This window comes from Eulemur rufifrons, chromosome 9 (genome assembly GCF_041146395.1).
Source record: "Eulemur rufifrons isolate Redbay chromosome 9, OSU_ERuf_1, whole genome shotgun sequence".
Classification (NCBI taxonomy): domain Eukaryota; kingdom Metazoa; phylum Chordata; class Mammalia; order Primates; family Lemuridae; genus Eulemur; species Eulemur rufifrons.
In genome coordinates, this window is record NC_090991.1 from 15,427,323 (window position 1) to 15,450,817 (window position 23,495).

Genomic DNA, 23,495 nt, shown 5'->3' on the forward strand with positions numbered 1-23,495 from the left:
AATGACAACAAAAGATTTGGATTGGCCGGGCGCGGTGGCTCACGCCTGTAATCCTAGCACTCTGGGAGGCCGAGGTGGGCGGATCGTTTGAGCTCAGGAGTTCGAGACCAGCCTGAGCAAGAGCGAGACCCCATCTCTACTAAAAATAGAAAGAAATTATATGGACAGCTAAAAATATATATAGAAAAAATTAGCCGGGCATGGTGGTGCATGCCTGTAGTCCCAGCTACTCGGGAGGCTGAGACAGGAGGATTGCTTGAGCTCAGGAGTTTGAGGTTGCTGTGAGCTAGGCTGACGCCACGGCACTCACTCTAGCCTGGGCAACAGAGTGAGACTCTGTCTCAAAAAAAAAAAAAAAAAAGATTTGGATTATTAAACTTAGTTGATAAAGCAGTGACAAGGTTTGAGAGGACTGACTCTAATTTTGAAAGAAGTTCTGTGGGTAAAATGCTGTCAAACAACATAGCATGCTACAGAGAAATATTTCATGAAAGGAAAACAATCACTGCCACAAACTTCACTGTTTTATTTTAAGAAATTGCCGTAGCTACCTCAGCCTCCTCAAGGAACTGCCACCTTGGTTTGTCAGCAGCCATCAACATTGAGATGCAAGAGCAAAAAGATCAGGACTCACTCAAGGCTCACATGATACCATTTTTTTTAAACAATAGCTTTGTTTGTTTGTTTGTTTGTTTGTTTTTGAGGCAGAGTCCCACTCTGTCACCCTGGCTAGAGTGCCATGGCCTCAGCCTAGCTCACAGCAACCTCAAACTCCTGGGCTCAAGCAAGCCTCCTGCCTCAGCCTCCCGAGTAGCTGGGACTACAGGCGTGTGCCATCCTCATGAGCCACCGCGCCCGGCCAGCAATAGCTTTGTAAAATTAAAATGTGTACTTTTTTACACATACTATTGCACACCTAATAGACTACAGTATAGTGTAAATATAACTTCTACATGCACTGGGAAGCCAAAAATTTATGGCTTGCTTTATTGCAGTGGTCTGGAACCAAACCTGCAATATTTCCTGTATGTGAAATGTCCAGAATAGACAAATCTATAGAGACAGAAAGTAGATTGGCAGTGGCTTGGGGTGGCCGTAAGGGTTGAAGGTGAACAAGAAGTGACTGCTTATGGGTGTGGGCCTTCTCTCTCTCTCTCTGCCTCTCTCTCTCTCTCTCTCTTTTTTTTTTTAAGAGACAAAGTATTGCTTGCTCAGTGGCCCAGGCTGGGGTGCTGTGGTATAATCATAGCTCACTGTTGCCTGTAACTCCTGGGCTAAAGCAATCCTCCTGGCTCAGCCTCCCAAGTAGCTGGGACTACAGGCATGTGTCACCATCCCTGGCTAATTTTTTTCTATGTATTTTTAGTTGTCCAGCTAATTTCTTTCTATTTTTTTGTAGAGACGGGGTCTTGCTCTTGCTCAGGCTGATCTTGAACTCCTGAGCTTAAACAACCCGCCCGCCTCGGCCTCCCAAAGTGCTAGGATTACAGGCGTGAGCCACCGCGCCCGGCCCCAGATTGGTCTTGAACTCCTGGCCTCAAGCAGTCCTCCTGCCTCAGCCTCCCAAAGTGGTAGGGTTACAGGGGTGAGGCACTGTGCACAGCCTGGGCCTTTTCTTTTTGAAGTGATGAAAATAGTCTAAAACTGTAATGATGGTTGCAGAATTTTGTGAATATACTAAAAACCATTGAATGGTACACTTAAAATGGGTGATTTGTTGTTATATATCAATAAAGCTGTTTAATAAAAGATGATAATTGCCGCTTCTGTAATTTTACCACACAGTCCTGTGTGCGTTGTTTTGTGGGTGTCTGGGTGAAGGCAGTTATACTTAGGTGAATCAACTAAATATATTTACCCTTGCATTATGAAAATATTAAATGTTCATTATTGAAAATTTGTAAAGCACAGAAAAGTGAAGAAGGCCAGTCTCGGTGCCTCATACCTACAATCCTAGCACTCTGGGAGGCTGAGGCAGGAGGATTGTTTGAGCTCAGGAGTTCGAGACCAGCCCGAGCAAGAGAGAGACCGTGCCTCTACTAAAAATAGAAAAATTAGCTGGGCACCTTGACGTGCACCTGTATTCCCTGCTACTTGGGAGACTGAGGCAAGAGGATCGCTTGAGTCCAGGAGTTTGAGGTTGCAGTGAACTACAGTGATGCCTCTGCGCTGTATCCAGGGCAACAGAGGAGACTCTGTCTCAAAGAAAGAAAAAAAAAAAGGAAAAATCTAAATCATTTGCAGTAGTATCCAGAGATACATAACTGTTAAAACGCTGTATAGTTTTCCCACACATAATGTTGCAAAGCCCTACAATTAAAAGAATTTGCAAAGCCCTACAATTAAAAGAATTAATGGTTCTGTTTTTGGTGTAGCTGGGTTACTTATGAATTGCTCTGTTGGGGCCAGTTGATGAAGTTGAATTATTTGTTCGCCTGAGGTATTTTTGACTTGGATTTTGAGAATAATATGAAAGTGAGGTTACTTCACTGCCTGTAAATTTAGCCTTTTTCATAGCCATGGTTTAGAGAACAAAATTGGACATGTGTCAAATGAATGTTTTCAGACTCCAACAAATGAATCAATGGTCTTACTACCATACCCTAAAGCTGCTTTTTTGAATGCTTCAGAATTGTATTTTTAAAAATCAGCTTGAGATATTATTTATATAATAAAACATACCACTTTATATATACAGTCCAGTGAGTTTTGAATAATGTATACAGTTGTGCAACCACCACAGTAGAACAGTTTGCATTACCTCCACCCCCTCCCCCCGCATTTCCATTGAACTCTTTTGCACACATTTTACCCCCACACCTTGGTAACTGCTGTTTGCTTTCTGTTTTTTCAGTTTTGGGTTTTTTATAATTTGATAAAAATTGAAATCTTTGTTTGTTTTGAGACACAGTCTACCTGTCACCTGGGCTAGAGTATAGTGGCGTCGTCACAGCTCACTGAAATCTTCAACTCCTGGCCTCAAGCAGTCCTCTTATTTCGGTCTCCCAAAGTGCTAGGATTATAGGCATGAGCCACTGTTTCTGGGTTTTTTTTGGGAGGTGGGTGGCACAGGATCTGTCACCCAGGCTGGAGTGCATTGACCTCATCATAGCTCACTGTAGTTTCAAAATCCTGGGCTTCAGTGATCCTCCCATCTCACCCTCCTGAGTAGCTGGGACTACAGGCACATGTTAACATGCCCAGCTAATCATTCTATTTTTTGTTGCTCTGTCTGGTTTCGAACTCCTGATTTGAAGTGATCCTCCTATTGTGGCCTCCCAAGGACCTAGAATTATAGGCACAAACCACCATGCCTGGCCCATGTAGTCTTTTTAGTCTGGCCTTTTTACTTAACATGATGTTTTTGAGATTCATCCATGTTGCTTGTATCAGTTAAATTTTTTTTATATTTGAGTAGTATTTCATCATATAGATGTGTAACACAATTTGCTTATTCTTTCCCCCTCTTGGTGCGCATTTATTTCCACTTTTTGGCTGTCACGGATGATGTTGCTGTGAACATTTGTGTAAAAAAAGTCTTTGATAATACTTAAAACTGAGTTTGCTGAATCATCTGGTAAATGTTTAAAAGAAACTGCTAGACTGTTTGCCAAAGAGACTTTACAACATCTTTATATTTTTATTAATTTTCTGATACTCCTGAAAGGATGATTTTCAAAACATATTTTCCTGTGGTTACACATTAGGAAGATTCCCCTTAATTTAGCATACCATTAGGTAGTGTTTAATAAAGTCATCATCTGCATGATACCTGCTTAGGTATGCTGGCCTGGCACAGTGGCTCACGCCTGTAATCTTAGCACTTTGGGAGGCCGAGGCGGGAGGATTGCTTGAGGTCAGGGTTTCGAGACTAGCTAGAGCAAGAGCAAGACCCTGTCTCTACTAAAAATAGAAAAAGTTAGCTGGGCGTGGTGGCACATGCCTGTAGTCCCAGCTACTGGGAAGTCTGAAGCAGGAGGTTCCCTTGAGCCCAGAAGTTTGAGGTTGCTGTGAAGCATGGGCCAGGGCACTCTAGTCCAGGTGACACAGTGAGACTCTGTCTCCAAAAAAAAGGTATAGGTATGCTTAGAGTGTTAATGTATGTTAAGGGTGCTGTTAAAATGCAGATTCTGGGTTCTCATTTGTTAAAATATTTATTCAGTTGCTATTTATTGAGCTGTTTTTAGTTCTTCCTTTACATTCCACACACTGTTGTATTATCTTTATTTTCCTGTACTTAGGGGTAGTCATACCCAAGGTTTATCTGGGCCCCTTTCTTTGCTTGCCACCTAGTGGTAACAAATAGGAACCATCAGAAGTTTTACCAATGAATGAGTTTGTAGGAAGAAGGATAGAAACATCCGAAAGTCTGTGTGTGTGACTCATCATGTGCTCAGTATATTTTTTGTTATATGAATGAGTTCCCTTTCCTCCCATGACTTTGGTTTTGGGTATATGCAGTTTATTTGTAAGGTAATATATTTTAGAGTCTATAAATTTTTAATCTTTGTCTTCAACGGCTGAGTTATTTTTGCTGAAAAATGTGTGTATTCCTAGTTCCTTTATTATGCTGGAAACATACTAAATTATACTAGATATTATGTGAAATAGTCTTCTGATTCCTTACAACTTATATTCTGGTTTTTCTTGTGTAGGCTCTTAATTTCTTTTACATGTTTTTTGGGTTTTTACTCACATTAGTTTTGATGATTGTGAAGTTATTTTTGCCACAATTCTTTTGTTTTCTATTAGGTTGACAGGAAGAAAGAACTATTTAGAAAGGAGTATGTTAACAAAACTTTTAAGTTTGTAAGGTCTCTGATATTGCTTTCCCTTATAGAAATGGTGGAATCAATGAAGAAAGTAGCAGGGATGGATGTGGAGCTGACAGTTGAAGAAAGAAACCTCCTATCTGTTGCATATAAAAATGTGATTGGAGCTAGAAGAGCCTCCTGGAGAATAATCAGCAGCATTGAACAGAAAGAAGAAAACAAGGGAGGAGAAGACAAACTAAAAATGATTCGGGAATATCGGCAAATGGTGAGATTATTGTACAGTAGTCCCTCCTTCTCCACAGTTTGAAGAGTAAGATAGTTTGAGAGAGAGAAAGGCATACCATCTGTGGTTTCAGTATCCACTGGGGATTTCAGAATGTGTCCCCCTCAGATATACTGTAATTTTAAAGAAAATTGGTTAGTGTTTGTTAAGTGTAGGTGTTGATATTGGGTTAATTTGTAGAGTTTCGGTACCATTTATCTTTTCATTGAAAGAATTTTTGTGTCTAGTGTTGTGATTTTTTTTTTGAGACAGAGTCTCACTTTGTTGCCCGGGCTAGAGTGAGTACCGTGGCGTCAGCCCAGCTCACAGCAACCTCAAACTCCTGGGCTTAAGCGATCCTACTGTCTCAGCCTCCCGAGTAGCTGGGACTATAGGCATGCGCCACCATGCCCAGCTAATTTTTTCTATATGTATTTTTAGTTGGCCAGATAATTTCTTTCTATTTTTAGTACAGATGGGGGTCTCGCTCTTGCTCAGGCTGGTCTCGAACTCCTCACCTTGAGCGATCCACCCACCTCAGGCTCCCAGAGTGCTAGGATTACAGGCGTGAGCAGTGTTGTGATTTTTATCTTTGGATTTTATACAACAGACAGAGGTGGGGAGGTTGTGTGTTGGGGGGGTGGGGGTTGTTACCTGAAAATGTCCTGATTTTTGCCTTTTTATTTTAATAGTTTAAGAAAAAGTTGTCTAAGGGAAAGGAGACTTGTTTCTTATGAGTGTCTGGCTTACAGCTGTCAGTAATTTGGCCGTAACCAGTGGAATTTTAGGTCACAGCACACCCATTTATATATAGTGTACATTTCATAGCTTAATGTATTTTCATCTTTTATTTACCTGGATTAGAAATTACAGGCTACTTTAGGATAGAGGCAAAGAACTTTTTTCCCTGGAAGCTGCAGAGGGTGGTGGTCAGTTTTCAGCATTGCACAAGTAGTTTTTTGTTTTTATGGTGGTAACTAAAACACCTTGTTGACTACTTGAAATTAATATTAGGCCAATTTAACTAATATTTGCATTCCTCTTCTGTGCCACACAATTTGCTAGGTACTGTGGGTGCAAAAATGAAGCAGACATAGTTACTATCCTTAAGGAGGCTCAGTCTAGTCATTGTTTTTTAAACAGAATAGAGAATACCAGAAGTGGACACTGTTAAGGGTAAGGATTATTTTATGAAACTATTACAGATATTATGTGTATGTATATACATATATAAATTACTTTCCTTACTCTGGATCTTGTTTAAAAAAGTTTGATAGCCATAACTCTAGTGCAGGGGTTTTCTTTCTTTCTTTATTTTTTCAATTTTTTTCTTTTATTTCAGCATATTATGGGGGTACAAATATTTAGGTTACGTATATTAGTGCAGGGAATTTCAATCAGAGGTGATTTTGCACTTCATAGGACCTTTCGCAATGTCTAGAAACTTTTTTTACTGGAGACAGTCTCAGTCTGTCACCCCGGCTAGAGTGAAGTGGCATCATCATAGCTCGATTGTAAGGTTTGGGTTAATTAGGAAAGGGAAGCAGGAAACAGAGCAACTGATAAATTGGATGAGATGAAAGGTTCAAGAGTCTGTATGTCTTGATGAGTCCCCAAGTAGAAATAAGAGTAAAGGAACTAAAAATATTAATAAAAGAAGTTGTAGGCCAAGAGTGGAATATTAAAATTTCAGACTTCTAGTATGGAGCAGCACAGTTAGGGGTACTGATGAGTGAAAGCCATGGAGTAGAGATCAAAGAACTGTGTTGAATGGAATATGGACGATAATACCTTGGCATGATATATCAGCTAATTGGAGAAGTAGGCTACAGATACTCAGTGAATGTGGGATTAGTGCCTAGAGCTCTATTGATGACAGAAATTGAGAAATAGAAGGTAGATTGTGAACTTCTGAGGAAGGAAAGGCTTTGGAGTAACAGAGCAATTGTATCAAGTATGTGAGGAGCTAGGAGACCTTCTACAGAAGTCTCTACTTGAAAAGCCACAAGGGAGGTAGTTTATTAAAGCTTGTTTTACTTAGGATAAAGACAAAATTATAGGGGATTCCAGAGGCATGAGAAGAACCTAGAAAGGTTCGACAGTGCCACACCATGAATTAATAGAAAATGGGGAGCAAGATGGGTGTGTGTGTTTAGAGGTGGCGTGTGTTTTCAGCATCATAAACTGATAGAAATGAGTGGCAACGTTTACTTTGGTACAGATTTTTGTTGCCTTTAACTGGTTATGGATCTCTACCACTGAAGTGATTGGTGTTGAGCCATTGTTATTAGGTTATTAAGTATGAAATGTCGGATTTCCTTAAGTACTAAGTTTGACAGTTGGTATCTCTGACGGTTCACTTTGACATTTCTTGTTTTATGTTTATTGTGAAGGCATATCCTCAGTCTTTCAAACACACGGTTTGGCTTATGATTATCTCTGAAATTTTTTTAAAGCAATTTTTGTAAAACCTTGGATAAGTCAAAAATTCATGTTATTTTCAATTATGAGTTCTGTTGTGGAACCAGTGCCGTGCAGGCAGCTCGAAATATTAACACAGTGTTGGGGAAGGATGTGGCTAACGAACGCACAGTATGTCGGTGGTTTGAGAAGTTCCATTCTGGTGATTTTAATCTTGAAATTGAGCCATGTGGGAGACCAAGGTGGATAATGATGAGCTGAAAGCTGTAGTGGAATTGAATTCATCTCAACCTAAGCGTGAATTAGCAGCGAGGTTTGACATCACTATTCCAGCAATATTGGACCATTTGAAACATACCAGCAAGGTAAAGCTGGATAGATGGGTACTGCATGAATTAAACTTTGAGTGTGAGAAGAGACGTCATCTTAGCTTGCCTTTCTTTGCTGTCACCATATAATGGCAAACCATTTCTACACCTTATTATGTGTGATGAAAAATGGATTCTTTTTGACCATTGCAAGCGCTTGACACAATGGTTGGATAAAGATGAAGTGCTGAAATAGTCCAAAACCGAATATTCATCAAAAAAACCTAATGGTGTCTGTTTGGTAGTCCAGCGCTGGTATTATCCACTACAACTTTGTGAAACCTGGTTGTCGATTATAGTGGATATCTACCAATTGAACAAAATGATGAGGTTGCTTGCAATGAGCAGCTGAGATTGCTCAACAGAGATAGACCGATCCTCTTGCAAGACAACACCTGACCACATGTCACACAAACAGTGCTGCTCAAACTACAGCAGCTGAACTTGGAAACACTCTGTCATCCACTGTATTCACCAGACCTTGCACCAACTGACTACCACTTCTTCAAGGCTTTGGACCACTTCTTGCAAGGAAAAATATTCAATTCTCAACAAGCTGTGGAAAATGCCTGTTGTGATTTTATCGCCACTTGCCCTCCAGGCTTCTTCACTGTTGACATAAGCTACCATTAAGATGGCAAAACTGTGCCTATAATTTAGGCGCATTTTTTGATTAATTGTAGTGCTTGTTTGAGACATAGTAAACTTTGGATACGAAATTGGAGATTTCATATTTAATGACCCAATAGGCATGTTAGGAATATGAGTGCTGGAGGCAGACTGCTTCGGTTTGAATTCTGAGTTCCTGCCTGGACTCAAATCCTAGCTTTCCCACTTTTTTTTTAAAGTTGATGATCTTTAGTATCTTAACCTCTGTTTTGTTTTGTGTTTTTTTTTCATGTAAATGGAGACAGTAGTTACTACTTGCTTAAAAAGTTAATTCAAATGCCCAACACTTAATAAGAAGTAATTAGTGCTCACTGTAACTCATTGGCAATTCTATAGTTGAACCCTGTGTCGTGTTAAGTTTTTTTTATTTCAACATATTATGGGGGTACAAATGTTTAGGTTACGTATATTGCCCTTGTCCCCCCTCCCCGCATTGTGTTTTTTAAAAGCATATAACCTGTAGCATGCAAAAAGGAAAAGATACTTTTCATAACCTGGAAACATTTTCTTTACTTTTCTGTCAAGAGGGAGGGAGGAAGGGACTTTGGAGAGGGATATATGTTGTGTTCAATACTAGGTTGTCTTCCTCAAAACCAGAGGTAGGTAGAATGTGTAACAACTTATAGAATTTGTAGATTTAAACAATCTGTGATTTTTAATTTAATTTTATTTTTTCAGGTTGAGACTGAACTAAAGTTAATCTGTTGTGACATTCTGGATGTACTGGACAAACACCTCATTCCAGCAGCTAACACTGGCGAGTCCAAGGTTTTCTATTATAAAATGTAGGTTCTATACTAGAAGGGAAAATGTAAGACTAAAAGTTGGCCTTTTTAGAATCATGACTTTTTGTATGTAGGTCTTCAGCTTTTATTTAAGAATAGTTCAATGTTGGAAGTATAAAAACATGGGAAGAGTGATTCTCAGAACTTAAAAATTTCTTTGTAGTCACTTGCAAATTAACTGCTAATGAAGAATTGATGTTACTGCATTTACGATGGCCAGACTATTATAAAAATATATTTGCCTTTGCTTTGCCTATTTATATTTTGCTTTTGTGGGTCCTGTCCTGTGGTGTTGCCCCCACCACCCCCCAACAGCCATACATTTCACAGTATAGTCTTAACATCTTAACATTTTATATAGGTGTTTTTATTTTATGATTATCAAACTGTTTAATTCTTTGGAACCGCTTACTTTTCTTATTCTAGTCTATCAAGTGATTTTGACAGACTAGAATTTTTTGTTGATTTTTGAGACCTCTTCAGTTAATTTCTGGGATTTTGCTTGTATTTGGCAATATGAAATCTCTAAGGAAAAAATTAAATAGACAACCCAATCATTCCTGAAAGAGGTTTTTTAAGTTATTGAAGTACGTCTGTTAATTGTTACATATATTTTTGTCACATGTTATTTTATTGTAGTATAGAAAATTTTTAACATTTTCCTTTAAAAGTCATTGTTCTTGGTGTTTTAAAAAATTTTTAATTTTGATTTTGTTTTGTTTTAGGAAAGGGGACTACCACAGGTATCTGGCAGAATTTGCCACAGGAAATGACAGGAAGGAGGCTGCGGAGAACAGCCTAGTGGCTTATAAAGCTGCTAGTGATATTGCAATGACAGAACTTCCACCAACGCATCCCATTCGCTTAGGTCTTGCTCTCAATTTTTCTGTATTCTACTATGAAATTCTTAATTCCCCTGACCGTGCCTGCAGGTAAGTCATGGGGGAGAACAAAAGCTTCTCAGTGGAAAAAGTTACAAAAGAGGATTATTACTTGCTTTTCTGTCTTGTTTCTTGGGGCTGCTTTAGTAGGCTTTACCATGCAGTAATTCTTTTGGCTTTTACTGAAACTGCTTTGGATATAGTATTAAGGCAGATCTGTCTCAACCCACCAGCATAGCAGTTAAGATAATTATGTTGATTGGGGAAATTTTTGTCATTGGTAGATTGAAAAGAATCTAACTTTTATAATGAGTAGAGGAAGGAAATGAGAGTAATTAGAATTATCTTAATTTTTGTATATTAGCTTTTAGTCTTTATGGGCATATTTTTAGTACTTATGCTCCTGGGGAACATATTTTCTACTTTATTATATAAGCAATTTTCAATATTATTGATATATATTAAACTCTCCTATTTATACCTCAGCTTGCTCCCAGTTTTTGATAAATTTAAACAATATGTTTATGTACATAACTTTTTACTTTTGAAAAATTGTGGTTAAATATACGTAACATGGAATTTATCTTTGTAACAATTCTTAAGTGTACGGTTCGGTAGCATTAAGTATATCCACAATGTTTTATAATCATCACAACATTTTGTTTCAAAACTACTTCATCACCTTACCCAAAACTATAGCCATTAAGCAAAAACTCCCTATTTCCCCTTCCCCCCCAGCCTGTGGTAAACCTGTATTTTACTTTCTGTCTCTGTGAATTTGCCTATTCTAGGTATCTCATACAAATGTAATCATATATTTGTCCTTTTGTGTCTTGCTTATTTCACTTAGCATTATGTTTGCAAGGTTAATCCATGTTAAACTATGTATTAGAAGTTCAGTCTTTTTAATGACTGAATAATCCATTTTACATATATACCACATTTTTAAATTTGTTCATTTTTTGATAAATAGTTAGGTTTGTTTCCTTTCCACTTTTGGCCTATTGTGAGTTCATGCTCCTATGGAAATTGGAGTAGTAAGTATTTGTTTGAGTTCCTGTTTTCAGCTCCCTCTAGGGGTGGAATTGCTGGGACGTGGTAATTCTGTGTTTAACTAATTCAAGAAACAAGCCAAAACGTTTCCTACAGAGGTTGTACCATTTTACATTCTCACCAGCAATGCGTGAGGTTTTTATTTTGTCTAAGTCCTTGCCAATACCTGTTACTCCTCATTTTTTTGATCAAAGCCATCCTTATGGATGTGAAGCAACATCTCATTGTGGTGTTGGTTTGCATTTCCCTAATGACTAATGATGTTGAGCATCTTTTTGTTCGCTTATTGGCCGTTTGTATATCTTCATTGGAGAGGAATATTTAAGTCCTTTTATTTTTCTTTTTGAGTTGGAGTCTCAGTCGCCTAGGTGGCCTATAGTGGTGCGATCACAGCTCACTGCAGCCTCACACTCCTGGACTCAAGCGATCCTCCTGCCTCAGCCTCTTGAGTAGGTGGGACTACAGGCGTGCACCACGATGCCCAGCTAACTTCTCTGTTTTTAGTAGAGATGGGGTCTTGCTTTTGCTCAGGCTGGTCTCAAACTCCCGAACTCAAGCAGTTGTCCCACCTCAGCCTCCCAGGGTGTTAGGATTACAGGCATGAGCCACCACACCTGGCCAGCAAAATATGTTTGTTTTTTAATGAAAGAATTTTAAAGACTCTGGAAGGGTGATTAATTGCAACTGATGTATTCTTGAGTATGTGGGAATCAGATACTTCATAAAAGGAGAACTTTTCTTGGTTTTTTTTTTTTTTTGTTGTTGTTGTTGTTTTGGATTTTCTTTGAGACCAGGTCCCACTGTTGCTGGGGCTAGAGTGCGGTGTGTCATCATAATTCACTGCAACCTCAAACTCCTGAGCTCAAGTGTTCCTCCTGCCTCAGCCTTCCAAGTAGCTGGGACTACAGGCACCCACCACCGTGCCCATTTAATTTTTCTATTTTTTGTAGAGATGGAGTCTTGCTCTTTCTCAGGCTGGTCTTGAACTTCTGCCCTCAATTGATCCTCTTGCCATGGCCTCCCAAAATACTAGGATTATTTGCGTGATTCACACCTTTTCTGATTGATGTAAGGTGGTTCATTTTAATGCAAACCAGTATTAATTCATCTCAAAGCATTGTAAATGGCCAGTTGAGTTTGTCCAAACTGAGGTCTTAACTGAAGAGGCTATGGCTATTTAGCTAATGGTTAGTGGTTGCATCTTTCATTGTTGTTTGTTGGTCTGGCTCTCCCACATACAGCTCCAACTTAAGTCACCTCTGTGCCTTTGTTCATACTTTTGCTTAAACCTGAAGTATGTTTGTTGCACTCTTTCTCTTTCTGTTAAACAGTCATTTCAAATTTGACTTCCTTTTAATTGCACCTCCTCTTGTGTCCCTGAAGTACTTTCTGGGGAACAGCACTTCATTCTTTTGTAATACTTAGATGTCAGTCCTCCATCCCTGGATTTTTAAGTTTAGTGGTTCACTGATTAATTCTTTCATTTTTACTGTTTTTCTACCAGTATATAGCATCGTTTGTTGTACACAGTATACAGTACTCAATAAATACGAGTTTTTAAAAATTGCAGTAAATGGCTTATATGATTATATTTCTGTGGGTTCTGTATTGCCTTTTATTTTCTTTGCTCCTCTACCTCCATTAACATTAAACATGAAATTTTGTTGAGTTAAACACTATTCAGTAGTTGGGCTCAGTGGTTCGTTTTATTAGTCCAAGCTACTGAGGAGGCAGAGGTGGGAGGATTGCTTGAACAGTTTACGGCTAGCCTGGGCAGCAGCAAGCAAAACTCTGTCTCTTAAAAAAACAAAACAAAAAAAACCCCTCCTATATTAAATAAGTGAACTTTTGACTAAAACTTGAAAATACCTTTATTATGCATATATTTTGGTAGTGGTTTAGAATGGAATTTGGTCTACATATTCTATTAGCCTATATTCTAGCCTAATAGGCTTGTAGCAGGCATAGTAAGAAGTAGTACTCCAGATATTTTTACTCTAAAGTAGTTACACCAGTTACACTTGCTTTTTCTTTATATTGTTGGCACTATTACACACTGGAGTAACTGAAGAAAATGATGTCTAACTTACATCATTTCTAATTTGAATGTGTTAATTTTTAATAATACATTTCTTTAAATACTTTTAGGTTGGCAAAAGCAGCTTTTGATGATGCAATTGCAGAACTGGATACGCTGAGTGAAGAAAGCTATAAGGACTCTACACTTATCATGCAGTTGTTACGTGATAATCTGACACTATGGACTTCAGACATGCAGGGTGATGGTAAGCAAACTCTGACGTTAAACATGTCTCTCTACTCTTTTTAGAAATTCCTTGGTGTTTCTTTACATCCAGGTACGATTTAGACTCACAACCTGTCCTCTAAACTATCGAATTGTGACTACTGCCATTACAGGAAATTGTACCAAAGTGTAGTGTTCCATTTCGGTCTGTAAGATGATAAAATAAAAGACCTATTTCAGAAAGGGGATCTTAATAATGTTAACTTTACCTTTAATTAATAATATTTTGTTAAACTTAGTTTACCCCTTCACAGTATTCTGAAGGTTAGGGACAAGAAAAGTAGAGAGCAAGCAATTTGTTTTATCTTCTTCACATTCAGTTTTCACAGGCTGTGATTATAATTGTATTTAAAACCAGATGGTATCAGTTATTTATAGAATATCTTCTCAGCGTGAAAATGCTTTATCTGAAAAGTAACTAGTTTCCCTCTTAGATTGTGTAGGGTAATGGAGCGTTCTGCCTTTGAGTCCTTATTTAAGAGGTCTGGTGCAGTCTCTTAATTTTAAGAGGTTTTTAGTTGGAAACACTTTACCTAGAGTATTTTGCAGAACTTAATTGGGATTTTGGGTGTGTGTTAATTTTTATTTTAAATGTAGAAGCCCAAATTTGTCACATTTGTTCATTTTGAAGGACATTTTACTCTATCTCCAAAGAATTACTTTTATCCAGGGTAGCTTATTCAAGGAATATGGGGAGGAGGACAAATTAGTGTGTGATATGACTGTTACAGTTTCAGAGTTGGTGGTGGTAATAGAGGGATTGGAAGCAAAGTTTGTTGTCACTGTTAGCTGCAGTTCCTCTAAGACTGTTACCCAGACTGAAGCATATGTTGCAGTATTTGAGTGGAGTTGTAGTCTCTGTTGGTCAAAGCAACATGGTCTACTGTCTTTGGAAATGTTACACTTTTTAAAGGTGCCTCTGAAAATGGGTATTGGGTCATGCATGTTAATTTCTTTCCTCTGGAAGGATTGAGTCAGATTTGTGATTGATTTTGGATTATGATACAAAAGTGAGAATTAGGTGTTTCAGCTACTAAAGCTCACCAGGCTCACGAAATAGCTAGGTATTTGATTAGATCAGGGTTGGCGTGAGAAATGTGATCTCCTCACACTTTTTCAACAAAGCCAGATAGAGCCACAGAATACTTTTCAACACAGCACTTCAGGCAACTACTACCAGCCCTTGAGACTCAAAACCAATTCATCTCTAAACAAATGACTTGAAGGTTCCTTTTAGCTTTAAAATCCTATTGTCTTTTAAAAATAACTATCAAGAAGTATGTCCAGATGGCTGTGGACTCTTCGCAGTCACCTCCCCAGCTCAAAGAAGACTAACATTTTGCTGCCTATACGAGGGGATAAAAGGAAAGCATGTGGTGAGTTGGGTGAGCAGTATTGACCTAACTGAGCTATCTACCCTTTGGAGACTTTTTTTTGAGAGTAAAAGTAACAAAGCAGGTGACCTGGGTTGATGGGCTGAGGTGGCAGGATCACTTGTGGCCAGGAGTTCAAGATCAACCTGGGTGATAATAGGGAGCCCTCCATCTCTTTTTAAAAAAGCCAGGGGGCATCTGGGTTCAAATGCCTTTTTTCCCCCTAGACATTTGATGCTAGCTCTTGCAATAACTAAATTGTTAGATTACAGAATTAAATAAAGTTTGTACTTTATAGTGGTGCTCTCTCTAGCTCATTAGCACTGGTTATCCAGAGTAATTAAAGTAGACTATTTGTCATTCCATATACAGAACTAAAGATGATACTCTTATTTTTGGTTACCAAGTATGGTTTTATGAAATGGATCATCTTAAAATAGGATAATATGCTTTTCAAACTATTTACATTTTCATAGATAAGGAAGATTCTTTGTACAAAGATTTTTTTTTCTCCCCCCGCCTTTTTTTTTTTTTTTTAAGATTTTAGCATAGATTTCTTTTTAATCCTGAAATGGTTTTGTAATTGGGAGAAATCCAGTTGCTTCAATTCCTTATTCAGTCTGTAAATCAAACAGTTAATTAAATTTGGTTAAAACGGACTAATTTTCATTTAGTATTTTTTTTTTTTTTTTTTTTTTTTTTTTGAGACAGAGTCTCACTCTGTTGCCCAGGCTAGAGTGAGTGCCGTGGCGTCAGCCTAGCTCACAGCAACCTCAATCTCCTGGGCTTAAGCGATCCTCCTGTCTCAGCCTCCCGAGTAGCTGGGACTACAGGCATGCGCCACCATGCCCGGCTAATTTTTTCTATATATATTTTTAGCTGTCCATATAATTCCTTTCTATTTTTAGTAGAGATGGGGTCTCGCTCTTGCTCAGGCTGGTCTCGAACTCCTGAGCTCAAACGATCCGCCCACCTCGGCCTCCCAGAGTGCTAGGATTACAGGCGTGAGCCACCACGCCCGGCCTCATTTAGTATTTTTTAAACGAAATATTTTTAGTTATAAAATAATACTTGCAGTTGTGAAACAATAGTTTAACGATGCAAAATTCAGGTAGTCTATTGACATTCTATTAAAACTAACAAACTACCTGAATATACAAATTGTTACAGTACTAGGAAATTGTTCACCCGTTTTGCCAAAAGTATAGTGTTACATGTTTTATTAAATTGGTTTTGTGACTTAGATTCAATGCTAAATACAAGAGAATTGCTGTCATGGAATTGACAGTTCTCCAGAATGTTACTTGCGTTTAGTTTAAGGATTAAATTTAGATAGTTGTTTTCCATTTACTGGCTATGGAAAACAGTGTCACAAAAACATTTGAATTGCAGATTTCTAAAGGAAGAAATGTATGTGGCTCACAAGCTTTTACTTACACTTTTTTATGTCTTTCACCTGCAGAATATGTTAATGTCTGTCCAAGTGTGTGGGAACATAATTCTTTAAAGGGATCACTGCTTTTTCTCATTAAGTGATTTCAGTCCCTTTTCTCTAACCTATGATAAGAGGATTGTTTCACATGCAAGTCCATTGAGAGGAAATATGTGTTCTCTCTGCTCATTCCTGTCCCCTTCAATATCTAAAAACAATGGGCAAACATATCCAAGGAAACTTTTTTTTTCACCTTCTGTATACCTTTCAAGAGGATATTACATCCTCTTAAGAGTAAAAGGAAGGATTGGACAGATTGTTTCTTAGAGCAAAGTTTACACAAAGTAAAAAACCCAAATCTGACTCCACTGTATCATTGATGTTTTCCTTTGTCCTGCGCTCTTAGTTTATTTTTCTTGTAATGTTGCTTTCATATGATTGTTCTCCCTCCCTTTTTCCTTGCAATATAGATTCCTAAAGGAAAATCCAACTCTTCCTTTCCTAAAAACTCTACTTTGTAAGTCATTATCATGGCACAGTGAATTCTGCTTTTAGTTTTGGTTCTTCACTAATCATGCCTGCATATTATCATCCTGTCGCTTACCAAACTGCCTGTATTACATTCGAGGGTGCTAAACCTTTTAAGTCATTTATGGCTTGCTATTCATGTCCACTTCTGATTGGGTGTGACATATGACAATGATATTTTTATGCCAAAGTTACTTGGAACTTTTGGCAAATCTAATGGTTGCCTATGTGAATTAAGAGTGTGTTCTGGTGTTGTTTGTTAACTCTGTTTTGGCAGTGTATTGCTGCTAAAAATTAGTGAATGTTCCTATCACATTTCCTAAGTTTCAGTGTTATTGTTCTTTGGGGAACAATCGGGTGTCCATAAGGTCTTTCCTCAGTAAATGATTTTTTTGGTCTTTGCATGTCTTTTTCTATATTATGAGTCAAAAAATCTTTACGTATCTTTTTTTTTTTTTGACTAGTCAAGTGCAGTAGTGAGAAGGGGGGAAAGTATAGAATAAGGAGTTCAGTCTGTAACTGTGAACAATCAAGTGAGATAACTCACTACCTTGAACCAGCCTCTTTAGGTATCTGAAGTAACTTTTTTAAAGTCACGTTAGTGTCAAACAAACATCTTTATCAAAGAAGAGATTTTCAAGTGACTAAAACGATCTTTACTGAACCCATAATGCTGTGATGGCATTTGTTGTTTATCATTTTGAGGTCTTTTTAGACTGCTTAAAAGCTGTCCTCAGTGTAAATGCTTTGTTTGTAGACTACCAGTCTTAGTGTTATTTGTCCATCCTAACAAAATGATTGAAATGGATCATCACCTGAACTTTTATTATGATTGTTGGGTTGATTTTTCATTTATTTTGATTCAAACTAGTTAACTATGTAGGAATTATAAGTGGTTTGTTTAAAGTACAAAAAATGTAACTTTACCTGTTACATCATTTTTTAGCAAAAGCCTGCATGCTTCTTTATTTTGGCTGACTTGTTTAATGCTTATTAATAGGTAGATGACCCTCCAATGAATAGCCTGGCTTTCTGTTGCATGTTACAGTGCAGTTGAAACTCCCCAGGCTAATCGTCACGTTCAAAGGAAAAAGAAAAATAGCATGAGAGAACTGGTCCAAATGCCCTTCTTTAATAACCTCAGTGGTCTGGTTTACTTTGAGCATAATGTTTCACTCGGAAGTAAGAAATCTGGTTATACTTTAGTGTATCTGGTCAAGATACAAAAGGTAAAATTTACAACAGCAGAACATCCCCTACCAAAACACTGCAGAACTCCTTTGGAGCAGTTTACTGCTCAGTTCACTATATTGAAGCATTTCTGATAATGAGCTTGTGGGTAAATTAAATTTTGCAAAAAGTTGCAAAATATTCTTGATTCTTGAAGAGGTGAGGTTATTGAGAAAGAGTGTTTTGACCAAAGATGTATGTGAAAGCTTGAAAGTCATTTTAGTAATATGGTGACCTTGGCTGTCTACTTTAAGAGCTTATTTAGCATAAAAACATTGACTTTTACTGTGCATTAGTTTTTTTTATTCTGATTATTGACCAGTACTTTCAGGGCCACGATCCAGCAGCCCTTCTTGGCGTAGGCATCTCAGGTGTCAGGAATGGTAGATGTCTTTTGCCTGTCTTTGCTTAATACCAATTGTAGCAAATGTTAGGAGTCTTTTATGCTTGGAATGACACCTTTGTGTATGGCTACAGTAGCCTAATATATAGTGAATGTGAAATAATTAACTGTCATTCTTCTTTACAGGTGAAGAGCAGAATAAAGAAGTGCTGCAGGATGTGGAAGATGAAAATCAGTGAGACATAAAAGCCAACAAGAGAAACCATCTCTGACCACCCTCCTCCTCCCCACCCTACCCCATGGAAATTCCCCATTGTCACTGAGAACCACCAAATCTGACTTTTACATTTGGTCTCAGAATTTAGGTTCCTGCCCTGTTGGTTTTTTTTTTTTTTTTTTTTTTTTTAAACAGTTTTCAAAAGTTCTTAAAGGCAAGAGTGAATTTCTGTGGATTTTACTGGTCCCAGCCATTAGGTTCTTTAAGACACTAACAGGACTGCATAGAGGCTTTTTCAGCATTTCTGTATTGTCTCCGTGCCAGATGTGGCAAGATCACTATTAGAAATGGAAATGACATTTGAAAGCCATTAGGCTTCTAGGTGACGCACGCATCTAAGAGAGAGGTTGGTCACACTGTAGAGGCACACATGGTATCATTTTTCCTTTTTCTAATTGTTTAAACCGAATTTTATACCAATGTTTAAAATTAATTGGGTGTTAGCTTGAGGTGGTTAAAGATTGTTTGGGGAGTTTGTTGTAATGGTTTTGCTGTAAAAAGTGTTTCAAACTTTGCTGAAATGTTGCTGAAAAGCATGGTGCTGGTAACAGTTCAACAATCCGTGGCTGCTCATTCTTGCCTACTTTTACTCTCCCTCTGAAGCAGGTTAGCATTGAAGGTGGTATGGAAAAGCCTGCATGCGTGTTCAATTCTTTGTTTCTTCTCCTTCCCTCTCCCCCCGCCCACCCTGCCCCCACTCCTTCCCTCCTTCGCTCGCTCAACCTCTTTTGTTCAGTATGTGTAACTTGAAGCTAATTTGTACTACTGGATATCTGACTGGAGCCACAGATACAGAATCTGTATTGTTCTTACTGAAACACAGCATGGAATTAACATTAAACTTAAATAAAACAAACCTAAATTAAAAATGCCAAATATTATTGCGCCTCCATCCTTTATACTTCTAAAATAAAATCTCTAGTCCAAACACATTGACAGTATTATGTTTGCCTGAATGTGAAAACACCCCCCGGCCTTTCTTACATAAATCATTTGTCTGTTTCCCAGAGATGTTGTATATTTTGGAAAAAAAAATTGCCTGTAACCTGGTTGTGAAGAACACTAATCTTAGTAAATTGATTACCTGTCCTGTCTTCCAAACCAGATAGCAACACGGTATTTATTTTAATCATTAAAGTACGATATGAGTATTTAATACAAAGTGTAATTATGGATCATTTTCTAGCATGGAATTTTGGGTTGTACAACCAAATAAGGCTGCATGTATCAGAATAATTCATCTTACGCTGAGGTAAAACTGTATACTGTCTCAGTGACAGGAGCAGAGCAGAATTAAACCCATTCTCAGTAATACATGCACACACTGTGAAACAGTAGTGTAGCAGTCCCCTTTGTCGGAAGCACAGTTTCTTTCGGAGGTAGTTAATACATCAATGTGTATAGATACTTAGTTGATGTCTTACAGATATTTTTATATCAAACATTTAGATCTGTCTCATACCGACTGCCTAACATTGATGTACACTTGACTCTGCTAAAATTAGTGTACTACTTTTGGGTGTTGTTCAGCTTTGCTATTAGAAAAGGTGCTGCAGTAAATACTCTAGAAACAGTTTCTGCTTAAATATTTGTATGTGTAGGTCTGTAAGATACATTTCTAGGTTTCCTGTGTCAAAAAAAAAAATACATTTTTTCAATTGGTCAATGTGTCCTTACCCCATGACTCTTCTAAAATGAGGTATTGCTACTACTAGTATACCCTAGGGTTAAGCTCCTAGTACCAGAGATTTAGGAAATTAACAGATTAATGGTATCCTAGTAGTTTTTATGTAAGTGCATTTTGCTTATCCATCATCCGGTTGGAGACAATTGTGTATAAATCACTCTACTATCCATTGGGGGGAACTTCCAAGAGGTTTTCAGGTTGATTTGTTCTGATTCCAGCATAAAGTGACCAGATACCTGCTGCAGCTAAGGCCAAAATAAACTATTGCAGGTTTTTAAAGAAGCCACTTAAGGGATGCAGGATTTTGCTGGCTGCCACCACACCGAACAGTAATGTGTGAACGGACTTGAAAAGTTGAACACAGTTAATGGTGTCTTTTCAAAATATTCTGGCTAATGGAAGTGATTCTGGTTTTTTGTTATTATGAGGCAGTACCAAGCTTTGCTATCTGTCAAGTTCATTCATCACATGGTTTTGCTTTTTGAAAGAGTTCCTTTAGTTGGCTATGTAGACTTCATTATGTGTAATCAGCAAATTGAAGATGCTACGCATTTTCAAGAGGTGTGGTAATTTTGGTAAGGAGAAAAAACCTGCCACCCAGGGAAAACAAGGCAACTATGAAAGTGGGGAGGGGATTGGTTCAGGTTTTTAGGAAAATCCCTCTCAAAGATTGGAAGCTGGGCAACCAGGAAAACTACAAGAAGGTGGCTTATCTCTGTGAGGACAGTGTCACCCCCATTGCCTAGACCTGTGGTCTGGAAAGGTGGAGTTTCCCTGACAGTTTCAGTTCGGTTTAGTCATCTTTCAGGATCAATTGACTTACAGAGAAACTGAGTTACTGTTACAACCTGAATGTAGTTCATCAAGTCTTAACAGTACTTTGCCTTGAAAAAAAGTTTTAAACCAAGAGGTTTTCCAAAATCCAGCCGCAATAAATGGGTTTGTACTCACGGTGTATTCTGGGATAGGTGGCCAGAAAAGCAAATGTCCAAAGTTGTATTTTGGTTCTCCAGGAAGATGAGAATGAGTTTTAAGTTAGATCATTGTAAGGGGAAATTGCTGGAATAAATGTAAATGTCTAGTTTGCTTCTGTCTCAAGCAAATGCCACTCGACTGTTAGAAACAAGGATCCCAGTTAGCTGCTGTAGGGAGGAGAGCAAGCATGCTGAAAAATTGGGGTGTAAACCCTGTTTTTGAAAATTGTAATCAGGATAGTTCACAGGAAGCTTGTAGAATTCTAGAATGTGTCATTAAAGGAATCCTTTGTGAGGACTTTTATAGGAAGTGATAACCAGATCCAACCTGGATTAGGAAAATCGAACCCTATCTTGTTTTTCTCCCATTTCTTTCAATTCCTAGGCTTGTCATTGATACAACTAATATTTAGCTAACATTGAGTATCAGATGTGTACCAGGCACTGTGCTCATTATTAAGCAGTGTCTGGAATCTAGCACATAGAATCTTGGTGATAGTTAGGTATAATTAGGTGAGTTGTTGCCTGCATTTTGCAAATAGGAAAGCTGAGTAGGGAGAGAGAAGGAACTCGCCCCAAACCACACAGCTAATAGTATTCAAACAGGATTCAGAGTGAGTTTTGTTACTAAAGAGTCCATCTTCTTAAGCCATTCTACCTTTTGCTCTTTATCAAAACTCAGTACTTTATTAAGATACTATATTTTAACTATTCTGAAGTGATGATTAAAAATATTTTAACATTTCTGAGGTCAGTATGTTTTAGAAGTGATAACATGTCCTCTTGAAAAAACTGTAATATGGGTGTTAATTCTCCAGTGTATTAGAATTGAGGAAATACAAGTGATTATGTAGGGTTCAAATGGCTACTGTCTAAAAAAAGTTTTAACATCTTAGGCTTTTTGGCAATTTTTAAAAATCTAGCATAGTTTGGGAAATTAAAAAAAATGTTTTTACAGTTGGAGCAATTCTTTTCCAATTTAAAATAATTTAGTCTGGGCAAGTAGAGCCACAGTTCGCATAGATAACCAAGGATTATGGATTGTCAAGTTGCCTCAGTGCTGTGACAGTTTTCTAGAGAACCAAAGTTTTAATACCCTAAGCTCAGACTCAATTGTAGCCACATTTGGTGGAAATATTTGTAAATTGCGTTACTTCTCGCCTTTTAATTTAAGAAACAGGCCCCATGCTTCCTCAGTCACTGCTTTGGATTCACACTTTGGTACAAGTGTGCCTACTTGTACCTACTTTTGGTACAAGTAGGCACGCTTGTACCATCAGCTCATCTTGCTAGGCTGTAGGTGCAGGCCTGCTACGTTTATGGAGGGGCCGATAGTTGTGTTTTTCTTTGAAAATCCCTTGCTTTTTGACATTTGTTTCACACAATTGAAACGAAGAATGTGTACTTGCCCAGCCCAGGCAGCATGAATCCTGTCCAGGAGCTTTCTTCCCCGGTCTAAAGCTGTCACACCATTTTCCAGTCACGCTGCAACTCCCGGTACACCGTGGGCGCTCATGCTTCTGTCCGTATTTCTTGCTTGTTCCTAGTTCTTCACAAAAGCTTTTTCTTTGCCATGTAGAATTCTGGTGCTATAGGGTGGGGATAGGGTTTATTTCAGCGCCTTAGGCTGCTTTTCCATGGCACGTTTGTAGCCAGGATTACAGGCCACAATACATACTAAACTCTCTTAGAATTTGGTTTCAAGAGACTTCTAGGAACAAACAACCTTTAAGAAGACTTTACTTAATCTTGTTTGTCATTAAGGAGATGTAAGCCAAAGCAAGAGATGCCACTTTCATCTACTATTAATATAATTTGCAAAGATTAGATTCATGTAATACCCTGTTGTGGTGAGAATAGACAGAAATGTTCTTATATACTGTTGGTATGTTTTTATTTGTAGGTATTTTTTTAGGTAAATTTTTATTCAAGTATAACATACATAAAAACATAAAGGTGTGTAGCTTAATGAATTTTCATTAAGAGAACATACCATATAACCACTCATATCAAGAGCTAGGACAGGACAAGGATCCTAGAAGATTTCGTGTCCCCTCTCGGTGGTTACACTCTCACCCCCAGTATTTTACAATCATCCATTAGTTTTGCCTGTTTTTGAACTTGACCTAAAT

At 38.0% G+C, this 23,495-nt stretch overlaps 1 protein-coding gene across 1 annotated transcript in view; it reads left to right on the top strand.

The window, feature by feature from the left end:
- Nucleotides 1-19,853, top strand: part of YWHAE (tyrosine 3-monooxygenase/tryptophan 5-monooxygenase activation protein epsilon) — a 49,589-nt gene extending 29,736 nt beyond the window's left edge. The window contains exons 2-6 of the mRNA XM_069482182.1: nucleotides 4,841-5,040; nucleotides 9,174-9,280; nucleotides 10,006-10,212; nucleotides 13,363-13,499; nucleotides 18,612-19,853. Coding sequence (XP_069338283.1) covers nucleotides 4,841-5,040; nucleotides 9,174-9,280; nucleotides 10,006-10,212; nucleotides 13,363-13,499; nucleotides 18,612-18,664 — 704 coding nt within the window. The 3' untranslated portion in view covers nucleotides 18,665-19,853. The remainder of the gene's footprint in view (nucleotides 1-4,840; nucleotides 5,041-9,173; nucleotides 9,281-10,005; nucleotides 10,213-13,362; nucleotides 13,500-18,611) is intronic.
- Nucleotides 19,854-23,495: the final 3,642 nt, after the last annotated feature.